At 41.1% G+C, this 25461-nt stretch overlaps 1 protein-coding gene across 2 annotated transcripts; it reads right to left on the bottom strand.

Annotated features, from left to right (window-relative positions):
- Positions 1-1764: 1764 nt before the first annotated feature.
- Positions 1765-25367, bottom strand: naca (nascent polypeptide associated complex subunit alpha). Of its 2 annotated transcripts, none has more exons than XM_084333742.1 (8): positions 25325-25367; positions 24574-24645; positions 16346-16431; positions 10442-10519; positions 10127-10273; positions 8616-8744; positions 3941-4063; positions 1765-1881 (listed from the first exon to the last, which is right to left on the bottom strand). In XM_084333742.1, the coding sequence occupies exons 2-8, from the start codon at positions 24638-24640 to the stop codon at positions 1867-1869; spliced, it is 645 nt and encodes a 214-aa protein (XP_084189868.1). In that variant the 5' UTR covers positions 24641-24645; positions 25325-25367; the 3' UTR covers positions 1765-1866. The 2 variants fall into 2 exon arrangements, with proteins under 2 accessions (XP_084189868.1, XP_084189867.1); XM_084333741.1 differs by lacking the exon at positions 25325-25367 and adding an exon at positions 19529-20497.
- Positions 25368-25461: the final 94 nt, after the last annotated feature.

Here is a 25461-nt window from a genome sequence, read left to right as displayed (position 1 = left end):
CATTCAGAGTCTCCGAGAAATGCGGCTAGGAAAAGAAATAAAGCCCACAAGACAAACCTGCGCTGTTTTAAGTGAGCGTGCTCGCTCACTACCGCCATCTGCTGGGATGGTGTCCGCATTGATATTATAGACCACCGCAACACTTCCGGTATTTGCTTAGTTTGGAATCAGGGCTGGTTGATTGAAAACTTTATTAAGATTGCAGAATGGGTACAATACAGTACAGCTCAATACATACAATTGTTAAGGGGATGCAGACCAGAAAGACTTGTCTTGTTTACATCAGGGTCCCCCATTTTCAATTCATCATAACATACATGACATACAGATAGACAATACTGCTACATCTGGACATTTATGACATACCAGATTTGCAAATACAGTACCGTTTCTGTGATACAAAAATTGTCTAGAAAAGAGAGTATTGTACATTGGAGGTTGGGTGGGGGGACTGTACAAGCAAAACTGTACATTGTTTAGTGGTCTATCACCCTGCTCTAAAGATAAACTAAGCATACCGACTTCAAGAGGGCCTAAGCATAACCAGTTCGAAACAAGGTGGACATTAATAAAGTTTTCAATCAATCAATTCCAGGCCGCGCCCCTCTCTCTAACGTAGAGTGACGTCCCCTCGAGAAACTTCCGTACTTTACGTCAGCGCGCGTCCTGTGACTGGCACAAGCTTGCCAGTGAGAGGATTCTCCAGGGCTGCAGCTGGACCCTATTGTCGCGAGCTGTAGACTCTTCTAGAGCTTCTCCCCACAGCGGCTGACTCCGCCCAAACGGTCTCCATGGTGAGGCTGCTGACTCCGCCCATACGGTCTCCATGGTGACCATCAAACAACTCATTATACCCTCTAGGGCAGGCAATATAGGGTGTAGTGGTGACGTCATTGCCGTTTTTCGTGTTCCACCCTTGTCCAATGCAATGCATTTCCCCATTGCCATTTCTAGATGGTCTAGTTTAAAACAAATAAAGCATTAACATTTGCATGGTGTACCTTTCTGTGCTTATTCATCCACAATCTATAGCGCAACATGAAAATATTCACAATGTCCAAAAAATTTAAATCACCAAATTTGATTTCAACTAAAAATATTTAAAAAAAATAATGTTAGTGGTAGAGGGGAACTCATTTTGTGCAAACATTTTAAGCTTTTCAATTTCCATGCAGGAGAATGGTTACAATAGCCGATAATCTATTTTCCCAATGATAAATCCCTATACGGGTGGAACAACCAGTGACGTCAGACTACACCTCCTAAAGTGTAAACGGAAGTACAGGAAGTACCGGCTACAGGCTTTCCGGTTTCGACAAAACAATTATAGAAACGTGTGAAGTGCACAATATTTCATCGTTTAAGCCACTGCAATGGCTTTGCCTGAATAATTTACATGACCGGGACGTTCTAGATTGTTTGCCGACAGGATGCGGGAAAAGTTTGGTCCGTTGGGAGGCAGCTTCCAGGGGAAGTACATACACTGGAAATTCTACCCCACACACACTTTCGGCCATAGTGCTTTACCAGGCTTTATCTCACGGAGGAGATAAAACTGGGAACGAGGTTAATACAACCCCCAGTTACATCTTATATGGATTCCCACACCATGCAAAGATGAGGCAGTATTAGTAATTTGTTTCAATTATATAAAAAAAAGATTCCAATTTAGGTAGATTAATTTTAGTTAAGTGTATATATATATATATATATATATATATTATATGCAAAATCCACACACAAGAAAAGGCATCAAGCACAAGATTTTAATTCATCAAGCCACAACTTTATTTCCATCTTGGGTATAAATTGTACAAACAAGTGATTAAATCAGCAACCTTTCTTGACCCTTAGCCTCCAGTGTCACTACATTGTCAACTCCTGCGAAGAGAAGAAAATAGCACGTTAGTAGGGGTCATTACACTTCACTCCGCTTGTACAGACAGGAGCTTGGCCCATTGACTGCAGCTAAATAAGCAGAGCTGTGGCCATCAAATATGAACAACAGCACAGATTGTGCTGACAAAATACTCTACCAATCAACATCGCTAAGTAGCAAACAGGGCCAAGGTTCCAAAAATCTGAAATATCCCCTTAAAAAAAAGGTAAATGGCCCTTTTTTATTTATTGTATATCATTTAGGGAGTAATACAAAATGTTAGAAAAAAAATCCCACAATGTACTCATGTCTGCACATTCACAAGAACACGCTTTGAAACTGAAAGACAAAATAACAGTGAAATTAAAAGTTAAAATACATTTCGTTAGCCTGATACAATAATCGCCCAAGTAATTTGTTGGCCAAATTGAGATTTCTGCCTAAATAATCTCCTCACACTGCTGCATCGCCTTGGCTTAGTGACCATGTCCTCAGCCAATCAGAACACGTTACGACGTTAAAAAATCCCCATCTGCCTAACTCACTCATGCGACTTTTATAATTCTTTTATATAATTTTTTTTTTATAAATATCCTCAAACTAAATCCTCAATTTGAATAAAGTGATTAAATTAGTATTTTTTGTTTATTAAATCAAACTTTCCAGACTTAGCCCAGGGAGAAGCCCAAGCCCAATTAAATCAACTTTCTTTAATGAATATAACTCACCAGTTTTTAATACTATAATATTAGTGTAGCCTAATCTTTATCTGCAACTGTGAAGGAAATTAATTAATTTTATAATTAAACATTTATAATTCGAATGTTTATTTAGAATTAGAATGCCAACGTAACGAACGAAGGTTCGGGCTCAGCCTTACAGCATATATATTTATTCTTACTGTATATATCAATCCACATGTCTGTACATAGTACCTGCATATAATCCTTTTTACATGTCTGTAGATACCATCTATATCTGTACATATCTCTTACTAGTTACTGCTGGCCAGTATGACATACTACCATAGTGTCTTCATACCTGTATTACTGTACATATTAATACTACAACGCTGCACATACATCTGATTGCACAACTCCCGCTGCCTCAACAGAGCTAAAAATCTTACTAAGGACAGCTCACACCCTGGCTTCCACCTGTTGCCATCGGGCAGGCATTACAGGTGCATCAGAGCCAGAACAAACCGGTTCAGAGACAGTTTCTTCCCCAGAGCCATCACCATCCTGAACTCTAACATGCACTAATAACTCACCTTCCCCCTCCTCCCACACTGTGCAACATCCTACCCCCCCCAAGTGCAATATCCACAGTGCAATACCCACCCACTAGTCACTGATTTTGTATATTGTACAGTACTGTAACATTGTTTTATTGTATAGTATTTTATGTTTCTATTTTATTACTTGTGATTTTATATTTGCTTCCACTACTGCACCTTAAGTCCCAAATCTCGTTGTATGCTAATATAATGACAATAAAGTATAATCTAATAGTACTATATTCAGTAGTACCAATTCATATTTTTATACCCAGTTTAATCACCTGTACATTACATTTGCACTCTGGTTGGATGCCAAACTTCCTTTTGTTGTACTGTACTTCAATCTAATCTAAATCAATGGCTAGAGGAAAACAACCAAACTAAAAAATTAAGTTATGTCCTAGCTTACAAGCATTTCCTCTTCAAGAAAAATATTAATCGGTTTTCATTTATCTTTCATTCCGTGCTCTATTAACGTCCTTGTTGAGCTGCCTGGCGATGCACTCTCCCCACAAGGTTCTCTCTGAACACGCAGGCATGAGTACAGAGCAGGCTTTTTTCGAACATGTTGTACCTACAATATAATATTAATTAAATAAATCAGTTCACCTTAAAAAAAAGAAAAAAGGGAGATCCTTCTCTTCTCAGGACAGAAAGGCTGGCTTCATTAGACTCAGAAGAACGAAAGTCACTGTTTCAATCATCACAGAAGAGTTTTGCCCACACCGGTACTTAATTATCCTAGTTAGTTATCCTAAAAGACAATTCCACAATCTTACCATGATGGCGTTGACGATGTCGTTGTTGTTGTTCTTCAGAGCGCGTACAGCCTTCGCCCGCGACACGTTGGCTTGCGACATGACGAGTTCAATGTCCTTCACCTCTACGCCGGTCTCGTCAACCTGTTCAGGAGGGAAGGGCATCATGAATCATACTGCCAAGAAATATAATAATTTCAACATCTTTTCAGGTTAATTATTCCATTAATTCCAATTCCATAATTATTCCACACTGAACGGAACTTGCAATGATAATGTTACTCACTCGTGTCTTGTATACATCTACCATTTTTTATTTTTAATATCTCCTTATTTTTAGCATTGGCTTGTATTCATTGTATGCTTGTTATTCATTCTAGTATTGTGCGATTGTGTGTTAAGGGCGGACTAGCAATGTAAATTTCTCATTGTACAGCAAATTGTTTAACTGCACATGACAATAAATCATCTTGAATATAAATGTTTTCTGTTCATAAAGTTTGAAAAACACTATCCACAGGAGAGGGACGAGTCAAAAGACAATATGTGACACGGCACAGTCTAACCCATCTTGGTAAGGAGCTCACGATTCCTCAGAAAACCCCAAAATGTCACAATTCAGAAATGGGTTGAAATGGAGATATTGGCAATTTTGAGTGCTTTTAAATGTCCCGTCTCCTTATTTGCAAAACTTAAATACGACTTGTAAATGTGTTCATTATTGTTAGATTGTCCGAGAGTATTATTTTCCTCGCTGTGTGAAAAAACGACAGTTGCTACATCTCGGGTGTCGGAGAGGAGACGCACAGAAATGAGAAGTACTTTGTTGGCCGTGTGAAAATATGCAGAGAAACATTCATATCTTTGGAACAGTTTGTGTTAAATTGTATCTGAATCAGGAGATGATCTGTCACAATTGAAATTGTATTTCTCCATTGCACAAAATCTGGCTGGCAGTCGCATTGAATAATCTACTCCTGTACGCGCTCCGAAAGTCTATAAACTTGCGCATAACAGAGTATAGAGAGAAGGCTCAATAGCAGAGGTCCCCAACCATCGGGTCGCGGACCGGTACCTGGCTGTGGATCATTTGGTACCGGGCCGCAAAGAAAGAATAAAGTTGTTTAACCTCTTTAGCCCGTGCCATCGGACCGCAGATGAAATCACATCATAAATCAATATCTCTAGACTGTGACATAATGTTGTGTTTCCCCCCCCAAATGTATCCAAGAGTAAAGACCCTAACCATGGTCACAACTGCAGTCAGTGTATATTTTCAGCAATACGTTTGTTTACCAATAGGTTAAAGTGTTATTAGTGAGATTTTAGTTTATGGAATGTCTTTATAATTTAGCGAATATCCACCATTTTGAATTAGTCGCTAAAAGTTGTTGTCGTCATACGAGAGGGCATCCAGAGCTCTCAATGAACGCTGAAATTGAGAAATACTACGCTTCCCAGCCGATTCCAGCTTCCTGCAAGCAAATGACTTCCTGATAATTGTTTTCTCTGGATTATCGACCACAAAACTGAACGTTATTGGCATAGATTGGAGCGCAGTTAGTGTGTCTACCTTCTGTGAACATTTAACAACAATCCCATTGCAATCCGATCCAAAATGGCGGAGCCATATCCATTATAAGAATGGAACTGTACATAAGTAGATTTCATTCCGTTCTTCCTGCACGCCTGGTGATACTAAATCCAAATTATACAATTCAGGGCTCTATGTAGGGCTGGGCGATATAACGATAAATATCGCAATATATTTTAATAATCGATATCGAAATAAAACAAATAAATTTTTTTTTTGTGACCTGCAACAGGGCAGTTTAAAAACCAGAGACAACAACCCTCGGCTGCGCCTCGGGCCTAACAACCACCCATAGGCGTGATCTAATTTGTATAACACATTCCGTCGCATGATGTAATGCTTAATTGAACTCATTGGAAAGAGTAGATTTGGCCCAATCCATAGATGTGCGAGTTGGCTATAATGTCATCTATAAGCCGGATATTCTATAATAATATTTCAAATTGCATGTGTCCGGATTGCAGAATTCAGTACTGTATCTACAAAACCTTCGGTTTAATCATCTTCGCTTTATTCATTTCCTTAGATTTTTTGTACATGTGATCTCAAGAATGTACTGAACGAGCTCAGGCTGCTGTTGAGTCACCTGAATATCTCTGTAGCTCTATTATATTACCCACACACATATACACACACATATATACACAGTTAACCGTTACTCTTCTCAGGACAGAAGGGTGTCTTCAGTAGACTCAGAAGAACGAAAGTCACTGTTTCAATCATCATAGAAGAGTCGGTTTGCTCAAAAGATACAATATATATGCATGCCACTGATTTTACATCCGTTTATAGGCAAGCTGCATGGCTTTCATGCATATATTTTAATTTGTTCAGAATCTGTTCAACGGACACCAACCAAGTCAAGCTAGTAATATAATTAACATGAGTGAACTTAAGTTTAGCATTTTTCTCTTTTGTTATTCATTAAAACATAAAATTTTCGGTAGGTAGACCACTACCAATGACTGAAATGTAGGTAGAGATAGATAAAAAGCAAGCTCAGTGGCAGTTTTTCATGTCTGGTAATTTTTTGCATGGTGTTATTCACTGTCAAAGATGCAAAGAAAAATCATAATTCATATTCTCCTTTGTTTCATCACAATTTAAGCAAGCCTAGTAATAGACAATATTTCTGACACTGGGAATACATTCACTGATGTCCATAGATGTCCCTAGATACCAAGAACATGCAAATGGACCTTGTAGAAGTGGAGCAATCTTGCATTTACTTATGTATTTTAGGCGGATTTTCAGAAAATAGGGCTCCGGGCTTAACAAGACCCTATTATCTGTGCCTGGTCACATATGGGAACTGAATCTATCAATGCAACTTTTCCATAAAGGGATAAATGCTTTCCTTTCCAAGGCTGTACAATGTTATCTATTTTGTTGAGTTTAGCTTCTACATTCATTTTTTCCCCATTCAAATATCTTTAGTCTTTTGGGATATGTATTCCTAGTACATCAATGGCTCCATCAGTCCATTTCATTGGTAGTTACAAGGTAATTCGTAATCTGAATTTCAACGAACCAAGTCTGAGATGATTCATAGTTGGATATGGAAAGTGCAATCATCTGCATCCCATCAACATCTTAAGACTAGTTTCAGTGTGTATTAGTAATTACACTGTTTCATAATATAGACTGGTTTCAGTGTGTATTAGTAATTACTAGGGATGCTCGATATTGGCTTTTTTACCGATACTGATATTGTCCACTCTTAATTTCCGATATATGCAGCCCCCCCCCCCAAATGGAATAATTTCAGGTAATTAACATTACATATATTTTGTTGTGTAATTAACACAACATTATGCATACTTTGATAAATAAAATAATAATGTCCTTACTTGCCTGGGTAAATAAATTTAAAATAAAATATAAAATAAACACATTTTTATGCCATATCGGCCGATAATATCTGTAGGACGATAATATCGGACATCCCTAGGCATAACAAAAAATATTGTTAGTTTCCTGTTGGTTGTCAGTTAAGGCCATGGGTAGGTAGGGAATTTATTTTATTTTATTCTTTCCCACGGCGACTATGGATAGGGAATTTCTTTATTTAATTAAAATGTTCACAACAACATGGATGCATGTACTCTTTATTCTTAAAAAAAATAAAATAAAAAAATAAAGGATTTTTTTACTCATAAAATATATTGGGTCGCACCTAAATCGGCAGGGTCGGTCGGCAACCGGAAACAAACCATTGTTTTTTTTAGGCCCTAGTAATTACACTGAATCATAATATAGACTGGTTTCAGTGTGTATTAGTAATTACACTGTTTCATAATATAGACTGGTTTCAGTGTGTATTAGTAATTACACTGAATCATAATATAGACTGGTTTCAGTGTGTATTAGTAATTACACTGTTTCATAATATAGACTGGTTTCAGTGTGTATTAGTAATTACACCGTTTCATAATATAGACTGGTTTCAGTGTGTATTAGTATTTACAGTTTCATAATATAGACTGGTTTCAGTGTGTATTAGTATTTACAGTTTCATAATATAGACTGGTTTCAGTGTGTATTAGTAATTACAGTGTTTCATAATATAGACTGGTTTCAGTGTGTATTAGTATTTACAGTTTCATAATATAGACTGGTTTCAGTGTGTATTAGTAATTACAGTGTTTCATAATATAGACTGGTTTCAGTGTGTATTAGTAATTACAGTGTTTCATAATATAGACTGGTTTCAGTGTGTATTAGTAATTACACCGTTTCATAATATAGACTGGTTTCAGTGTGTATTAGTAATTACAGTGTTTCATAATATAGACTGGTTTCAGTGTGTATTAGTAATTACAGTGTTTCATAATATAGACTGGTTTCAGTGTGTATTAGTAATTACAGTTTCATAATATAGACTGGTTGTGTATTAGTAATTACAGTGTTTCATAATATAGACTGGTTTCAGTGTGTATTAGTAATTACAGTTTCATAATATAGACTGGTTGTGTATTAGTAATTACAGTGTTTCATAATATAGACTGGTTTCAGTGTGTATTAGTAATTACAGTGTTTCATAATATAGACTGGTTTCAGTGTGTATTAGTAATTACAGTGTTTCCTGAAGGGGCCTCTTACCTCTTCCTCTTCGCTCTCCTCCTGTACTGTTGGCGTCTGTGTGTTTTCCTGTATATTTGAAACGGCTTCTCCCTGTACCTTGAACTTTTCTGCGGCAGCCAGCTGGGCTTGCTGGGAAAGATCCTCTATCTAAAGACACAGGAGGAGAAGGCAGACAGATCAGTACTGGATTCTATGCAGCTTGTTGAAGATCATGTTCCACCTTTTACTCAGGCTGCTGTCGAGTCACCTGAATATCTCTGTAGCTAGCTCTATTATATTACCCCCACGCACATCTATACACACACATCTATACACACTGTTAACCGTTACTCTTCTCAGGACAGAAATGAGTCTTCAGTAGACTCAGAAGAACGAAAGTCACTGTTTCAATCATCATAGAAGAGTCGGTTTGCTCAAAAGATACAAATATATATGCATGGCACTGATTTTACAGCCGTTTATAGGCAAGCTGCATGGCTTTCATGTATATTTAAATTTGTTCAGAATTTGTTCAACGGACACCAACCAAGCCAAGCTAGTAATATAATTAACATGAGTGAACTTAAGTTTAGCATTTCTCTTTTTATATACCAATGGCCCTGCTCTCTACATACTAAAGGAATCTATGTTTTTCAATGTGTATATATCGGTGGGTGACAGCATCTACTCAGACGGATCTATAGATCTTAAAAGTAGCCGGCAGTCAAGTGTGTGTGTTAGCAGCAGATGAGGATTCGGGCTGTGCTGTTAACATCAACAGCAGATAGCCACAGCATCAAGGTTACTCGATCTGGAGAAAGTGCATTACCAAGCCACAGCGTTTGTTTGGGGTAAGAGGGGCGGTAATATCAACATCGCCGTTGCTATAGTGATTTGGGTCAAAGAGCCGTTGTCAAAGACTGAGTGTCACGTAGTAACGAGAAGAGGGGGCACGGGCCTGTTGCTATGGGGAGAATGTTATGAGGGGTGAGTTCCTTCCGGGGTAAGTTTAAACTGAGACACGACGCACACTCAAGCAGACGCGTTGATCAGAGAATTTCATCCCTCCTCACCCTCGCCGGGTGGGGGAGGGGAAATATGCCACATCATCACATCATGCATGGCTACCATGAGGCCCAGAACCAGTGGACTCATGAGAAGAGACGGTGGAGAATAATTAATTTTAGTTCTCCTTCAAAGACTGGTCAAGGACATTACAGAATGGTGTTTCCATCTGGTACAGAGGCTATGTTTATGAAAATAAACATGAGGATCTAAGGAAAGAGATCACGTCTGCAGTGTCGTTTCTTATGACTAACGGATGTACTAAGAGGGGTTGATACAGTGGGTGATAGCCAATGTGAAGTATTGAAAACAAACAACACAGAACAGGGAGTCAAGGAGATGGCGAGATGAGATTGGCTGATTACAGAAACATCTAACAATACAGTATCAGTCATAAAAAAAACAGGTAGGTAGACTACTACCAATGACTGAAATGTAGGTAGAGATGGAGAAAAAGCGAAATAGTATCCGTGCTGGTTACATACCTTAGCCTCACCGAAGACAATGTACGTGTCTGACGCAGGACTCTTGTAGACATCTGGTTTGGTGATGACAAAAAGGATGTTCTTGGACTTGCGAATAGTGACCCTAGTGACTCCCGTGACCTGCCTGAGACCAAGCTTGGACATCGCCTGGCCAACGAGAAATAACTGTTATTATACGTTTAAAAATAACAAATCTATGTCCCAACTTTAATCACTGAAAGACGTGACCCAGGGGAAGCATAGTTAACATGGCAAATAGTAACCATTTACATGAATTATAATGAAGGTGAGGAAGTTCTAAGATGAATACCGTACCTTTCGTGCCTTCTTTTCACTACGGCTCTGTTTGGCTTTGCTAACGGGTTCCTCATCTATTTCTGCAGCAGCAGCAAGCTGTGGACGAAGAGCACAACATTCAGTCTTCTGGAAACAAATTACATTTAGACCCAACAATAATTCACTTTAGCGGATGAACATAAAAACGGTCACAGCAGGTGTGATGCAGATCACATGACGGTTAACTTTGACTCTTCTCAGGACAGAAATATTGGCTTCAGTAGACTCAGAAGAACGAAAGTCACTGTTTCAATCATCACAGAAGAGTCGTAGACCTGCATCATCTGCTCAAGAGATTCTGACGGTAGCAGAGATGTCTATATACATACAGCAGTCCATAAGTTAGGACAGTGAAGCATGTCGTTTTGACTCCAGCACATTAGGTAAAGTAGTAACAATGAGGTTAAAGTGTAAGGTGAAGATATTGAGCTCTAATTTGAGGGAGTTTGCATACTTTTTTTTTTTTTTGTGAACCATGTAGAAATGAGGCTATAGCTCTTTTTATACATAGGTACCACCATTTTATGGTACCAAAAGTAATTGAATAAATTAACATAAACTTAAGTTGTCTATTTGGGGGGGAAAAGCCTGAACGACTATATAATTTTTTTGTTGCTTTTCCTGTAATCAAAGCAGATAGCAATGTCCTTCAACCTCTTAACACTTTGGATGCCAGCCATGACATAACTTGTTAGCAGGCCGCCCCCTGAATGCCCAGCACGACAATTAGCGTGATTTTTTTTATTAGCGATCTGAATTCATATTTCATCAACCGAGTCTACCGTTGGGAAACCAGCCTCATCAGGAGCTCAGATGTGAAAAAGCGCCCCCCCCATCGTCTCCCAGATGGTAATGCACCCTTTTGGAATGGACTCAATGAAAATGGATGAGAAAAAAACTCCGGAATCCACATTTTACTTTACGCTGGATCAATAAAAGGATCGATTTTTGGAATGGCGATCAGGAATTGGAATAATCTTTTTGGATACCATCTGATCTCAGGTAAGGAATCTATTTTACCAGTCTTAGGATAATCAGACCTGTTTTCACGGAGATAAGCTTTTCCCCTATGTTTGATATGGCTGTTTGGCTGTGCGAGCGATCAGGAAATATATCAGAGCCGATATCAGATCGCCTATATAGCGTGCATACGTACACATACTATCGATAATCTAGCGTTTATTTGATAACGATTCATAAATAGGCCGAAAAATTAGAACGTTTGTGTATTCTAGAATATTCCGTTTATTATGGAATATTTTTATTTAAAAATGAGGGCTTTAAGATGCTATAAAACGGAAATGAACCGATAAAAAAACAATCCGCTTCGACAATGTTGACTGGAAAATGAGTCATTGATAAGCGACGGGCAGATTAGACACATAGCCATAATTTAAAACATAGATTAGGCGATATTAACGCCAACATTGAAGTGGATGCTGGGCATTCAAGCACCAAATCGTGCGCCCCCTGCTGGGCACTGAAAGTGTTAACACATTCGGGGCCAACCACGTATATATACGTGTTTTGGATCCAACGCTTGAGGGCCAACCACGTATATATATACACGTGGTAAGGTTGTTTTGGCTTTTATTCCATTGTAATATCCTACTCAATGTCACAGAGCGGCACTGCAGATTTACCTACTCTTGGAATTCGGAAAAGTGCATTACCGTTTTTTTTTTAGCTAAACGCAATGCGTGTAGCCGATCGCCTGGAATAGTTTTTGGGACACTGAATTCAGTATGCAGTAAAGGAATATAGCATCAGCCAACATATGGATCTACCAGATGGCGATCGATAACTGGGAAATCCTTTTTAGCAGTCCAACCGGCCACAGGTAAGAGCGATTTGACGTCAATTTCAGCTTGGTCGGGCCTTGCTTTGATAGCCATCCACCCGGTCAGGGAATGAGGCTAATGCAGTTATTGGTCATCAGTAATCAGAAACGACGTCCCCTGGCCCCCCTTTCATGCATTCATGGTGGACCATGATACCGATAAAATGCATTTAGAGTTTTAGCTCTAGCTTGTCTATAGCCGAAACGCCATTCGATTTAACGTTATTATTAGCTTAGCACCCTATATCTCGCTTTCCAGGAAATACCCCAGAACATTCTGCTATAACGTTCATATTCAAGACGCTATAAAATGGGAACGTATTGATGACTTTTTTTATTTAAGGCATATTGAAGGGACGGTTTATAGTAGGGCTGGGCGATATGACCAAAAACGTTATCGCGATAAAATTATTGTCATATAATTCGATATCGATAATTATCGTCGATATAATGTCTGTCAAGTTTAATTAACTTCTTATGCTGCTGCGAATGTCTCAAGTCGAGTTGATGTCGTCATCAGTCCGCGCACGTTAGCAGCAGCCGACAAGCGGAGTATCTCATGACAATAAATATGACACTAAAACTCTTCCGCCACAATATATTGAAACGACGTCCACTGTATAACCCCACACTACTTAAACGTGGCCTCAGAATTCAAAACGCACACATACTCGGCACGTAAATATATAAAACAACGCCGTGCAAGCTAATTAGCCTAGCAAGCCTGTTGTTTATAAGTGGTGTATTCCATGACAATGTGCTAAATATTACATAAAATACTCTCTTCCGCCACAATATATTGAAACGACGTCCACTGTATACCCCACACTACTTAAACGTGGCCTCAGAATTCAAAACACACATACTCGGCACGTAAATATATAAAACAACGCCGTGCAAGCTAATTAGCCTAGCAAGCCTTGTTGTTGAGTGAGTCCTAGTACCTCTGGGTCTCCTTCCGGATCTCGTTCGCTCTCGGCCATCTCCTTCACTGATTGGTTGTTAGCTGTTGTGCGTATGCACGTCACGTCATCACGTAACGTTGGTTGTTGTTAGTGAGTGTGCTGAGCCGAGGCTGAACGGAGCCAAGCTTGGAAATCGATATCGAAACTTTGCGACCACGTTTCATGTTTATTTCGTGGAAATAATTTATCGCGATAGTTATCGTTATCGTTTTATCGCCCAGCCCTAGTTTATAGTGTCAATTGACAATGACAATGGACAGATAGCAATAATATAAAGTATAGATTTAACTCTACAAACATCCTCACGCATAGTTAAACCATGTTATGATAAGCTGGCCTTATAGAGTGGGCCCGTCTAATCCCTGTGGCCATCAATGTGTTAACGTTCAACGGTCCTCATGCAGTAGGGATGGGTACCTTTCACATTTGAAATACCGGTACCCAACGATACCTTTTTTCGGTACTTTAGTCTCAAAATGTAATCCGTCTACCCCAGTTGTATAAAAAAAAATATATATATATATATAAATATATAATGTTTGTTTTTTTTAGCTACCTAATTATGGTAAAAGACATGATTATGGCTAAACTTAACTTAAATAATATTAATAATCACTATTATGGGTCCATAAAACATTTATTCAGCACTTTTGAATGCATACATTAATTCCAGACTGACTGCTGAAAGATTGTACAATTTAAACATTTTCTCTTTGCATACAACAAAATGTGCATTAAAGTGCATTTTCTTTTCTCTGTAGGATAACTACAACAAAGTGCATTCAGAACAAAGCCAAGGTGCTTTAAAACTGCATAAAGATCTGCATAAAGACACACACACACGAGAGGGAGAATAGCAAGAGCAGACTGATGTTACTGTCGTGGTTACTGAGTCATAATTCACGGCATACTAGCCTACATGGAAGGACTGTTGTACTTACTACATCTCCATCTCCCATGACTCTTAGCGGGGGATGACGTCGCTTACGAGAGGAACGGAAGCGTATAGCTTAATTTAGTTAGCAGCTAACGTTAGTTAAAGGTTTTTAACCGCGACGGGCATATAGTAATGGCAAGGATATAAAGCATGTTAAAGATACATTTATTGGGCGCGTTGCTCGCAGAGTTTACATAGAACAGCGCAACTCCCAAGAGGAGTTATCACAGGCTGTAGAACGCAGGACTGAAGAGCTTAAACTAAAGTGTGGGTACTGCTCAGCCCCTCCCCGCAGCGTTATGAGACTGTAGCCGCGTTTTGAATACGTCATCACAACACGTTAGGTACAGACAATTGGCACCGTTGGATCTAGAGTTGTTCCGATACCAGTATCGGAAATGCCGCCGATACTGCCTAAAATGCTGGTATCGGTATCGGCGAGTACACGTAAATTCTAGCCTCCGATCCCATGACGTCATTTATCTCCTGTGGAGTGAGGATTATAAAATTAACGCGTTTTAAAGTGTGATGCTGTTTGTCATTTTAACAGCAGATACTTTCTTAAATTCCATCGTCCCCGACAGAGCGTGTGACGGGGAGCTCGGACGGGATGTGTTTTGCTTGCTGGTGTTATGATAGCATTAGCTGAAAAGCTAGCTAGTTGGAACAACATCCGCTTTAACGTTACATCAAATCAGATGATCGCCTGTCCTTTCTCCAGGACCTGACACTGTCAGTCTATCAACAATAATGCACCCACGGTGAATCGTATTTAAGTCAAGTAGCTACCGACTAGCGTTAGCAGACTAACGTTATCAAATGTCAATGCGGGGAAGACGAGCTAGGTCAGCTAGCTTAGCTTGATAACGGTACCGTGGCTAAAGTTGGCGCTATTCATAATCCAGCAATAATGGCTGCAGACCTGCAAGCAAAGTACAGCAAGTTCCAAGTGCCAAAGAATAAGAGTCTGAGGCAGAGTCTCAAAAGAGAATGTTTAATATTTATTTTGCATCGAAAATCACAACATGAACGTTACTACTAGCCAGGGCCTCTGCTACTAACAGACTGGGTAGCGAGTGCAACACCGTCTAACGTCCGTGCGGATCATTGGAGTAGGGTATATCTGCAGTGCCGCAGCCGCATACTCATTGATTACCGTAATGATAATAATACTAATCTATACAATCACCTGTTGAATAAATACCATTACTTTCTCATTATTACTAAAAAACAGTATATATATAAAACAGTATCTGAATTTTTTAAGTATAATTTATATAATAGTGTTTTTTTTGTATGCACTGGTATCGGATCGGTATCGGCCGATTTCCGATGGTATCGGATCGGGAAGGAAAAAAATGGTATCGGAACATCTCTAGTTGGATCTCACGTGAATCGATACTCTGTAGTACCGACGTGTTTCGGTAGGTACCTTTAACAGTACCGAATTCGGTACCCATCCCCATCATAAGAATTTACTAGACTTCACTCAGGTGTATTATTGATGCTCTCATTGATACTATGTTTGTTTCTGAAGTGTGTGTGTGTGTGTGTGTGTGTGTGTGTGTGTGTGTGAGATATAGAGAGAGAGGGGGGTGAGAGAGATGAGGAAGGGGCAAGAGAGAAAGAGAGCTGGGAGAGTGTGTGTGTGAGGGAGAGAGGGGGGTGTGTGATAAATCAGCCCTTGTGTGTGTGAATGTAACAAGTTCCTAACGTTTTCTTTCCCCTATGCATTGTTTTAAATTATTATTTTCTTTCAAGTTATTTTGTGCATCACTCTGTTTTGAATTTGATGCAAATTTGCAATGCATGAGGGTCATCCTTTTGTGTTAAATGGCTGCATAAAGCAAGCATTTGTTGACTCGCATGTTGATAAGAGTATTAAAACTTGGAACTTGAAAAAGATCTGTTTAAGGTTATAAAAAAAAAGAAAAAAAAAATATTTGCGATTAATCGCAAGTTAACTATGGACAATCATGCGATTAATCGAGTTAAATATTTTAATCGTTTGACAGCACTAATATATATAACCCACCCCCCCCCCCCATTTTAGGGGACCAAAAGTACTTGTACAGATTGCATTAAATGTTCAATGTACTAAGAGGGAATAAAAGGGACTCTTTAACAAGGACTGAACTCACCTGGGCCTGTTGTGTCTGTGTCTGTGCAGAGTCCTGTTCCTCCAAATCCGGTACCGACTCATCGCTGTCTGAATCAGTGCCAGACCCTGCAGACCCAGGCACCCAAACACACCAAATTAGTCACAATATAAGAGCTGTCGTGCGCACATTAGCAAACAACCTAAAACCAGGGGATTGGGATTAAATAAATGAATGTGTTTGAGAGAAAGTGGGAGGTTTGAAGTGGACACGTATCTGAGAATCTTGAGCACTGAAAGAAAATGTGAATGAGGTTATCAAAAAAATCTGCAATGGAATTAATTACTCTTATAAAGAAAGTACCAACTCCTTTACTATGTTATTAGACGATTTACCTCAAATGTGGAATATTGTTATCAAGACATGGGCTAGATAAAATCCCCATTGTGCCCTGTATAGTTGACCTTTTACCAAATTATTAAATAAAAAGCATTTGAACCTTTACGAACACAACATCCGACAGAACACATAATAGAAGAGATATTTACTTGGGGGAGGGGGGAAGACAACACAGACTTTCGTTTCCATTCCAAATCATTTGAACCAGAAGAAAAGGAGTGATGATTTTACAAACTAGGTTACATCTTTGAAACAGGCCAGTTGGAAGTTACGTTTGAAGCTAGGCTAAAGAAAGACATTTAGGTCTCTGAACAGTTTCCAGAATTTACCAACACAAGTAGGGAAAACACACAGATAGTAGAAAATAAAGGGAAAGAGAAAGAAGAAATACCCTTGTCGTTCTTGATCACAGGCTCCACCTTGGCTGGGGTTTTAGCAGGGATAGGGGCAGATTTTGATGGGGGTGGACTGGTTACCTCAACCTCTGCTGGTTTGGGGGAGACAGGCTTTGCAACAGCCTCAGCAAATGTGAGTTTACGGGGAGCTGGGGCAGGACCAGCAGGCTCGGCAGGAGGAGGGGGTGAGGGCTCAGCAGGTTTAGTGACCTGAACAGGAGCCTCTACAAGAGCAGGTTTAGTTTCTGCTGCAGGCATGGCAGCCTCTACAGGGGCAGGCTTGGGTTCAGCATCTGATTTTACAACCTCAACAGCCTCTGCAACCTTAACAGGAGCAGCCTCTGCAACCTCAATAGGAGCAGGCTCTGCAACCTTAACAGAAGCAGCCTCTGCAACCTCAACAGGAGCAGCCTCTGCAACCTCAACAGGAGCAGCCTCTGCAACCTCAACAGGAGCAGCCTCTGCAACCTCAACAGGAACAGCCTCTGCAACCTCAACCTCAACAGGAACAGCCTCTGCAACCTCAACAGGAGCAGCCTCTGCAACCTTAACAGGAGCAGCCTCTGCAACCTCAACAGGAGCAGGCAAGGGCTCAGCTGCTGGTTGAGCAACAGGCTTGGGGGTCTCTTTCTGAGCAGGAGGGATGAAGACTGGCATCCTGACGTGTGTCTCAGGTGGGATGAGAGGGGGGAGGTCATCATCATCATTGTCCATGCCTGAAACCATGGGGGCAGCCTTTGGTGAAGCTACATCAACTGCTTTGGGAGGGCTGGAAGCAATAGCATCGGCAAATGAAACTGGGGCCGGTGCAGCAGGCTTTGAGGTCACTTTGAACGTAGCAGGAGCTGCAACGGGCTTAGGGGGGATGGGAGAGACCGCTTTAGGCTCAACTGGGTCTGGCCTTACCGGCTTTGCCTCTACGGAGGTAGCTTTAGAATCTACAGTGGCAAGGAGGTCAGATGGCACAAACTCTCCTTTCTTAGCCATTCCTCGTTTGCCAGCCTTAACAACTTTGGGGGAGGCACGGTTACCATGACCGGCTGCAAATGAACCTCCAGGTGAACTGGCTAGGGGAGAGCCACGGTTACCGGCTCCAAATGAACCTCCAGGTGAACTGGCTAGGGGAGAGCCACGGTTACCGGCTCCAAATGAACCTCCAGGTGAACTGGCTAGGGGAGAGCCACGGTTACCGGCTCCAAATGAACCTCCAGGTGAACTGGCTAGGGGAGAGGCTATGGGAGAGCGTGGGGTTGAGACAGGAGTAGACTTTGGGGAGGTGGGAGAGGAGGAAGAGGCAGACATCGAAGAGCGTTTCCTTCTGCCAGGGACAGCCTTTGGGGCGGAGGAACCCGGCCCAGTGTTAGAATCTCTGCCTTTGGGCTTAGCAGGCCCAGAAGCCGCATGGGGTTTCTGGGGGGCAGCAGGTGTGGCTGAATAAAACAAATGTGTCCTTTAAAAGTTTGAAAGAAGGGTGAGAGCCTTTACCATGCGGGTTAAATGATCAGAAAACAAGAGGCAACTTGCCTTACAAGGTTAGGATAAGAGCAGCACCACACCAGCCTAACATGGAGTTTGATGCAAGGCGGCACTCAAAATGCAAACTACATACTACGTTTTACATACTCGGGAAATACACACAAATCTACATTTAGTCAAATCTCAAAAGCATTTGCTAATGTGTTATTTCAACATCAAAACAAAAAACCAAAGACGGCGAATGTACTCTGTGCATAATAGACAAAAGGGATATGGAAAGCGGACCACTGGAATATTTTTATGATGCTACACTTAATTTGAGGCAATGGTACGCAGCTTGTTGATGTGATCCAAGATAAAAAAGTTTACAAACTAAAATACTTTAAATACACATCAATTAGGCTTAAAATGGAAGTGTAAACTAGGGTTCTTTTTTTGGCTAGCTTTTTTTCTTCTTACAAATAGTTGGATTTCTTATCAACTGCAATGATAACTTTAATTGTTAAATTATAATAAAATCACTAATGAATATAAAACCCACATAAGTACATAGTGTTTTTCTCTAAAGAGTATAAGTTAGCCAAGAGAAGAAAGCAATAGAAAAAGAAAAAGGACAGTTTTTCTTCAGACAAAGAAAAAGTTGGTTGGTTGGTTAGGTTTGCCACAATGGACTGGCCTGCTTCAAGGTGAAACACATTTTTTGACAAGACAAGCCAACATTTGGCCACAAGGCAATAAGAAAAAAATAAGATTGCCTATTAAAATCCTAAAATTTGCCACTTCTGTAACGCAGAGTATAACATCTCACAATGAAGGTAATTTATTTGAGCTGAAAGATGTAAAATGTGTAACATAAAAGATGTGGTACAGAGGAAACGAAAGGTCTGAGAGGGGAAGCTGCTTGACGAGAGAGGGGAGAGAGGTCTGCTCCAGCTTTTCACACAAGATAACCCACCTGACAGGTGCCGGGTGGTGAGGGATGGACCTGCGCAATTAGATGTCACCTTCGATGGGATTACAATTGGTTCTTTCTCAACAACAGGCAGTGTTTCAGTTGCTCTAGTCGCCGTGTCCAGGGTAATGTTCTTCAGGTCTCCGGTGATCACTTCTATGGCAGGTTCCGGGGAAACAGCAGTCTTGCCATCTACAGCGTCTGCACTCTGCTCTTCGGAAGCAGGTATCGGTTCTGGCTCTTCTGAAAGATCAACGGGGGCAGGCACCAATTCTGGCTCACCGGGAAGGTCCTCAGAAGCGGGCGGCGTTTCTAGCTCTTCAGAAGCAGACTCTGGTTTTGGCTCTTCGGGATGATCTACGGATGCTGGCACCGAATCTGGCTCGTCTGGAAGATTTTCAGAAGCAGCCAGCGGTTTTGGTTCATCCGAAAGATCCATGGGCGCAGATACCGGTTCAGGCTCGTCACGTAGTTCTTCAGAAGCAGACGGCAGTTTTGGTTGGTCAGAAACGGGCTCCTCTGGCAGTGCTTCAGCCACGACGGGCTCCTCTGCACTGGCAGCAGCTTCAACGGCGATCTCTTCTGGTAATTGGTTGACTGGTTCTTCAGCTGTAATAACAGACTCCTGGCTCTCAATCATTTCTACAACAGGGGCTTCTTGTTCTTGAATGAGTGTCTCTTCTGGGGCAGAAACAGGGGCTTCAGAAACGGGCAGCTCAGCAGTAGTCACTGGCAGTGAGACAGATTCTTCCTCCACAACAGATGCTGTCTGCCCAGTGATTTCTGGAGCTGCGGCTACACCATTTAATTGGTCTGCTGCAGCCTCTGTAGAGGCTTCCTCAGGTAGTAGTTGAGAGTCTGTGTCTTGGGGAAGAATAACTTCTGAAGGCACAGGGCTTGCCAATGGAGAAGCCTTCATCACTTCAGGAACAGCCATCGCAGGGGGAGCAGAGGAATTCAACACCCCCACAGCTGACAGAGGGGAAAGGAGGAGCAAGAGGAGCAGCAGGGGGGTAGGGCAGTCACAGTGATAGTGTGAGGAGGAGCTATTTTGCTCGTATAAAGCTAAATGTTCAGTTAAGAGGTTAATGAAAATAAATTCCTAGTGAATAAAGGGAAAGGTGCGTTGTTCAGGGATGCAGGATCAGCTCTGGGTGTTGTGTGTACTCAAAGAATGTGCCCGTGTCCCAAATACCATGCAGTATCTAAATGTGTGAGGTGGGCGCTGAAAGAAATGGTTTAGCCCCAAAATGTGAGATGGCCTATAGAAGAAACGGTGCCCCGGCTTAATATATATATATTTTTTAGTTCTCAATTAATTTACAGACCTAGATGAAAAATATTAAGGGTGAAAAGTACCTTAGTTGAGAGAAGCATGCATACCGAACAACTTGTTAAACCTCACCGATTAGTACAAGTATAGTGACTTAAAACATTTTTGCATTTCCTTTTTAAACACTATTTGTAATGTTGCTTTTTGATGTAACCCTTTATCAGCCGTCAAATCATTTTCCCATTCATTTCAAAGGCATTTCATCCAATGACGACATCATACAATCTGATTGAATAAGCTGCGCTCTTCTTGCAAACCCAGGTCAACCCAAACATAACTAAACGTTGACCCCAACATTCCTATGATTTTATGTAAAGGTGGGTTGAGACTGGGTGCTGGTGAGAATTAAGAAAAACATTGTTCAGAATTGTCAATATAATTTGAGTCTTGAAGAAATTGTCATATTATCCTCTACAAGCACTTTCTCCTAATAAGGACCTATTCGTGGATTTCCTGTTCTCGGATCTCAGGGAATGTATTCCCAGTGTCAGAAATATTGTGTCCGTTACTAGGCTTGAGTAAATTGTAATGAACCAAAAGGAGAATATCAATTCAAATAAATTTTTTCACTTTGACAGTGAATAACACCATGCTAAAAAAGTACTAATTTAATATGGTGTTATTCGCCGTCAAAGAGAAAAAAATAAATTGATATTCTCCTTTGGTTCATTACAATTTACTCAAGCCTAGTAACAGACAATATTTCTGACACTGGGAATACATTCTCTGAGATACATAGATGTCCCTTGTAGAAGTGGCGCAATCTTCCATTTACTTATGTATTTTTAGGCGAATTATCTGAAAATATGGCTAGGGCTTAAGAGGTTAAGTCTCAATTTTACTCTTCATTCGACTGAAAAATTTCTTCCTAACATCTGTGCTCTTTTGCCACATTGAAAGCAAAAATTTAACCATCTATGTTACATTTCCACTGAGCATAACCATAAACATTTTTATTGGAAGTTTGTTGCAGTCTGCCTGCATCACAATACCCCTTGCTGCCTGTATTAGAATGAATGAGAAAATGTTTGCAAATCACATGTTTACTTCAATGATTATACCAAATTTTTTAGTGCAACTTTTAGGAAAATGTTGACCCGAGTTTCACTGAATTATAAAAATTTTAAAGAAGTCGTGTTTAATGTAATGGCTAAAAGCAAATGTGTAAATACATGAGGATGTTGCATTGATGAAATAAGTCTGCAATAAAATGTAGTTTAAAACGGATTTAAAACAGGGCTATAAGAATTTATCAAATAATCTGTGCCATTGCTAAAAAAAGGTTAAAACTAGTCCATGCAGGGTTGCGGTCAATAACATTTGCTGTGCACAAGGACACTACATGAATAATTCCCATGCATTGTGTGCCAAACCCCATAGTCAGTGAAAACCACCACAGGCCATTGTGAGTTTGTGAAAATAAGGGGGTCCTGGATAACCCGTTCAAACGGCAGCAAAATGCAACACAAAACTGACCTCATCAATCAAATCTATAAAATTGGTCCCATAACACTTTCAGTACCGGCCATTAACATGGTGAAGCATGGTTAAATGCCACAACCCACTTCAATGATAGCGTTGTGAACGCATAATCTCTGTCTTAAATTATGGCTATGTGTCTAATCTGCCTGTCGCTTATCAATGACTTGTTTGCAGTCAACATTGTCGAAACAGATTTTTATTTTAATAATCTGTTCATTTCCGATTTATAGCATTTTGAAAAGCCCTCGTTCAAGGAAAATATATAGATTCTGTGATAAACGGCATTTACTGGAATTTGTAATCAATGTGTTAATATACATTTCAGTTAAAATTTAATTTACTTTTTTTTTTTATATATATATATAAAGCGTATCCAATTTACATGAGCTGGTGTACTGTCAATCAATCCAAGAAGCACTGCCACTCACCTCAGTTTTGATTTTTACTGAGAATATTGTTAGCAATGCCAGGGCAAATGAAGGGGGCTATAAACAATTATGGAAAGAAACTCAGGGTGTTTTCACACCTAGCTCATTTGGAGCTGTTGTTCCGGAACCTGGAGTGTTTACCCCCTATTTCGGTTCATTTGGGCATATGTGAACACAGCAATCGCATTCTGTTGCGGAACAAAACAAGCGGGCCGAGACCGCCTAGAGAGGGTGGTCTCGGCGCACTTCCAACCGAACCCAAAGCGACTTGTACGCTGTGAGAATGCAATCGACTTAACAAACCGACACAACTCACTTGCCGTACTATATACGCGTTGCATGATGACGCTTTCGCATTGAATTGTGGGCGGGATCAGTTTGTAGTCTTTAGGCAGCTAGATCGGTAAAGTTAACGCGCTATAGACCACATTGAAATCGGAGAGGACAGAGCGGGGGAGCATATGAATGAATGTGGATGAAAGCCGTGGTGTAAGTGGTTGCAGCTACGGCTGTAGGGGTGCTGGAGACATGATCGAATAGACTTTTATGCGCCCGAGTTTCCTGAACATGGCGCGACCCATTCCTAATCGATCAGAACTAAATCGGCCGATTTACATCACGGCTCTCATCCACATTCATTCATTTGCTCCCCCAGCTCTCTCCTCCCCGATTTCAATGTAACGCGGAGATTCAGGGTTAGGGGGCACACCCCAGATTCAGGGTTAGGGGGCACACCCCAGATTCAGGGTTAGGGGGCACACCCCAGATTCAGGGTTAGGGGGCACACCCCAGATTCAGGGTTAGGGGGCACGCCCCAGATTCAGGGTTAGGGGGCACACCCCAGATTCAGGGTTAGGGGGCACACCCCAGATTCAGGGTTAGGGCGCACACCCCAGATTCAGGGTTAGGGGGCACACCCCAGATTCAAGGTTAGGGGGCACACCCCAGATTCAGGGTTAGGGGGCACACCCCAGATTCAGGGTTAGGGGGCACACCCCAGATTCAGGGTTAGGGGGCACGCCCCAAAATCTGACCAATGAGCGAGTTTGCTCGCTTGGTCCGCTGTGTGAACACAAACGAACTAAGGGACCAGTGCAACATTGTATCATTATAGTCCCCGTGTCTCCCTGAATCGGAACAAAGCAAACAAACTACAGGTGTGAAAACGCCCTTAGATGCAGCACCATCTGAATACGTCGATTACCCGACAGTTAACTAGATCAAAAATATGGATTTTATTGGGGGAAATGTTGGGACTCCCTTGCACAAGCATTTCTTAACTTCTTCGTCATTTTAACACTTTCAACAGGCGCAAGTGCTTTTACAATGGATTGAGTGGACTCCGTGCACATGACAAATCAGATTACCACCATCCCATTAAGGGGAAAACAAACCTAACTAAACTTACAACTAACAAACGTAGAAAAACAATATCTACTAAACTCAAACTCTGAAACACTAATTTCAGAGAGCCGTATGCCATTCCAAAGCAGTCCTAAATATAACCCTAAAGCCATGGTACCTACATGGGCTGGGCCTGCCCTAAATATACAGATATTGTGGGAACTAGCTGAGCTTTAAACAGGTGACCAGGAGAAATAGCCCTCAACAGATGTCATGGCATTACCTAGGTAATGAGCTGCTATCCCCAGAGCAGCTTCTGTCAGGACCATTAGCCGTCACGAATACCCTACTAGCCTAGACTTCATTCGAGTCATGGATACAGCTGTATGAATGTATTAAGAGTTGTTCCAGGACCCCAGGTGTTTAGTAGCAGCATGCAGGCCGGGTCGTGCTCTGCTCACCGGTCTCTGCTGCAGGCTGCAGCTCCTGCTCGGGGACAGGGACAGTCTCTGTGGCTTCGCCGGGCATGGTTGCTGTTAGGGGGACAAGCCGACAATCAATTCAGTATCCACAACCAATGTAAACACTCTTTTGATATAAAAGCTACATTAACGAAGTACTAGATTCAGTATACTAACTGTTGAGGACCTCGGTCACCACGTCGTGTTGTTTACTTCAGAAGCAGGACTGCTAACGCTGCTTGTTTGAGCTTATTTTCGCACTTTACCACTTTACCATGATCCCAACTGGATCCTAACTGGTGGAACAAGCCGACAGCTGGCGTGAGAGAGCCCACGTTGTAGCTCTGTCTGCAGCTAGCTAACATGGAAACATTAACCAATGTACGGTCTGTCCGTCAGCTAGCTAGCTAACGTTACATGTACACCAGCCAACTCTGTAAGCTATGTATATATATATGTATATATATATATTCACACATTAAGACCTCGTGTCCACAGCAGCAGCCCGACACAGCTGTCACACAGTGAGCCAGGAGGAGTATCTGAGGCCCAGTCAACAGTCATGTTCCCCCATTTTGAGCCAGCGCTCGGCGATACAACACACGATATTTCACTCGACACTAAAAGGAATGATAAAATATTTACACCGGGGGGAAGAAGGTGTTCCCCTCAATCGAGCAACATATGTTTTACACATGTGAACGTATTGTAAATGTTAAGATGGAGTTAGATTGTTCGCAGAGACACTTACCGAGTCTGGATACTATATCCAAGATGGCTGTGAGAAAGAGTGGTTGACCTCTGTGACGCGGTGATATCCGACACACCGGGTTCTGCTTCCGGGTCGATGGTTATTTATTTCATTTTCTGTATTCCCAATTCTAATAA

This window comes from Notolepis coatsorum (genome assembly GCF_963971535.1).
Source record: "Notolepis coatsorum genome assembly, chromosome: 17".
Taxonomy (NCBI): domain Eukaryota; kingdom Metazoa; phylum Chordata; class Actinopteri; order Aulopiformes; family Paralepididae; genus Notolepis; species Notolepis coatsorum.
The sequence above is the reverse complement of the archived record's forward strand: the minus strand, read 5'-3'. Positions and strand labels throughout refer to the sequence as shown.

Coding starts and splice junctions, on each gene's coding strand:
- naca (XM_084333741.1), bottom strand. CDS start 24,640: ATGCCCGGCGAAGCCACAGAGACTGTCCCTGTCCCCGAGCAGGAGCTG. Junction 16,432..19,528: donor CACCACCCGGCACCTGTCAG/GTGGGTTATCTT, acceptor CTGGGTCTGCAG/GGTCTGGCACTGATTCAGAC. Junction 4,064..8,615: donor AGGAGAGCGAAGAGGAAGAG/GTAAGAGGCCCC, acceptor CCTCCTGAACAG/GTTGACGAGACCGGCGTAGA.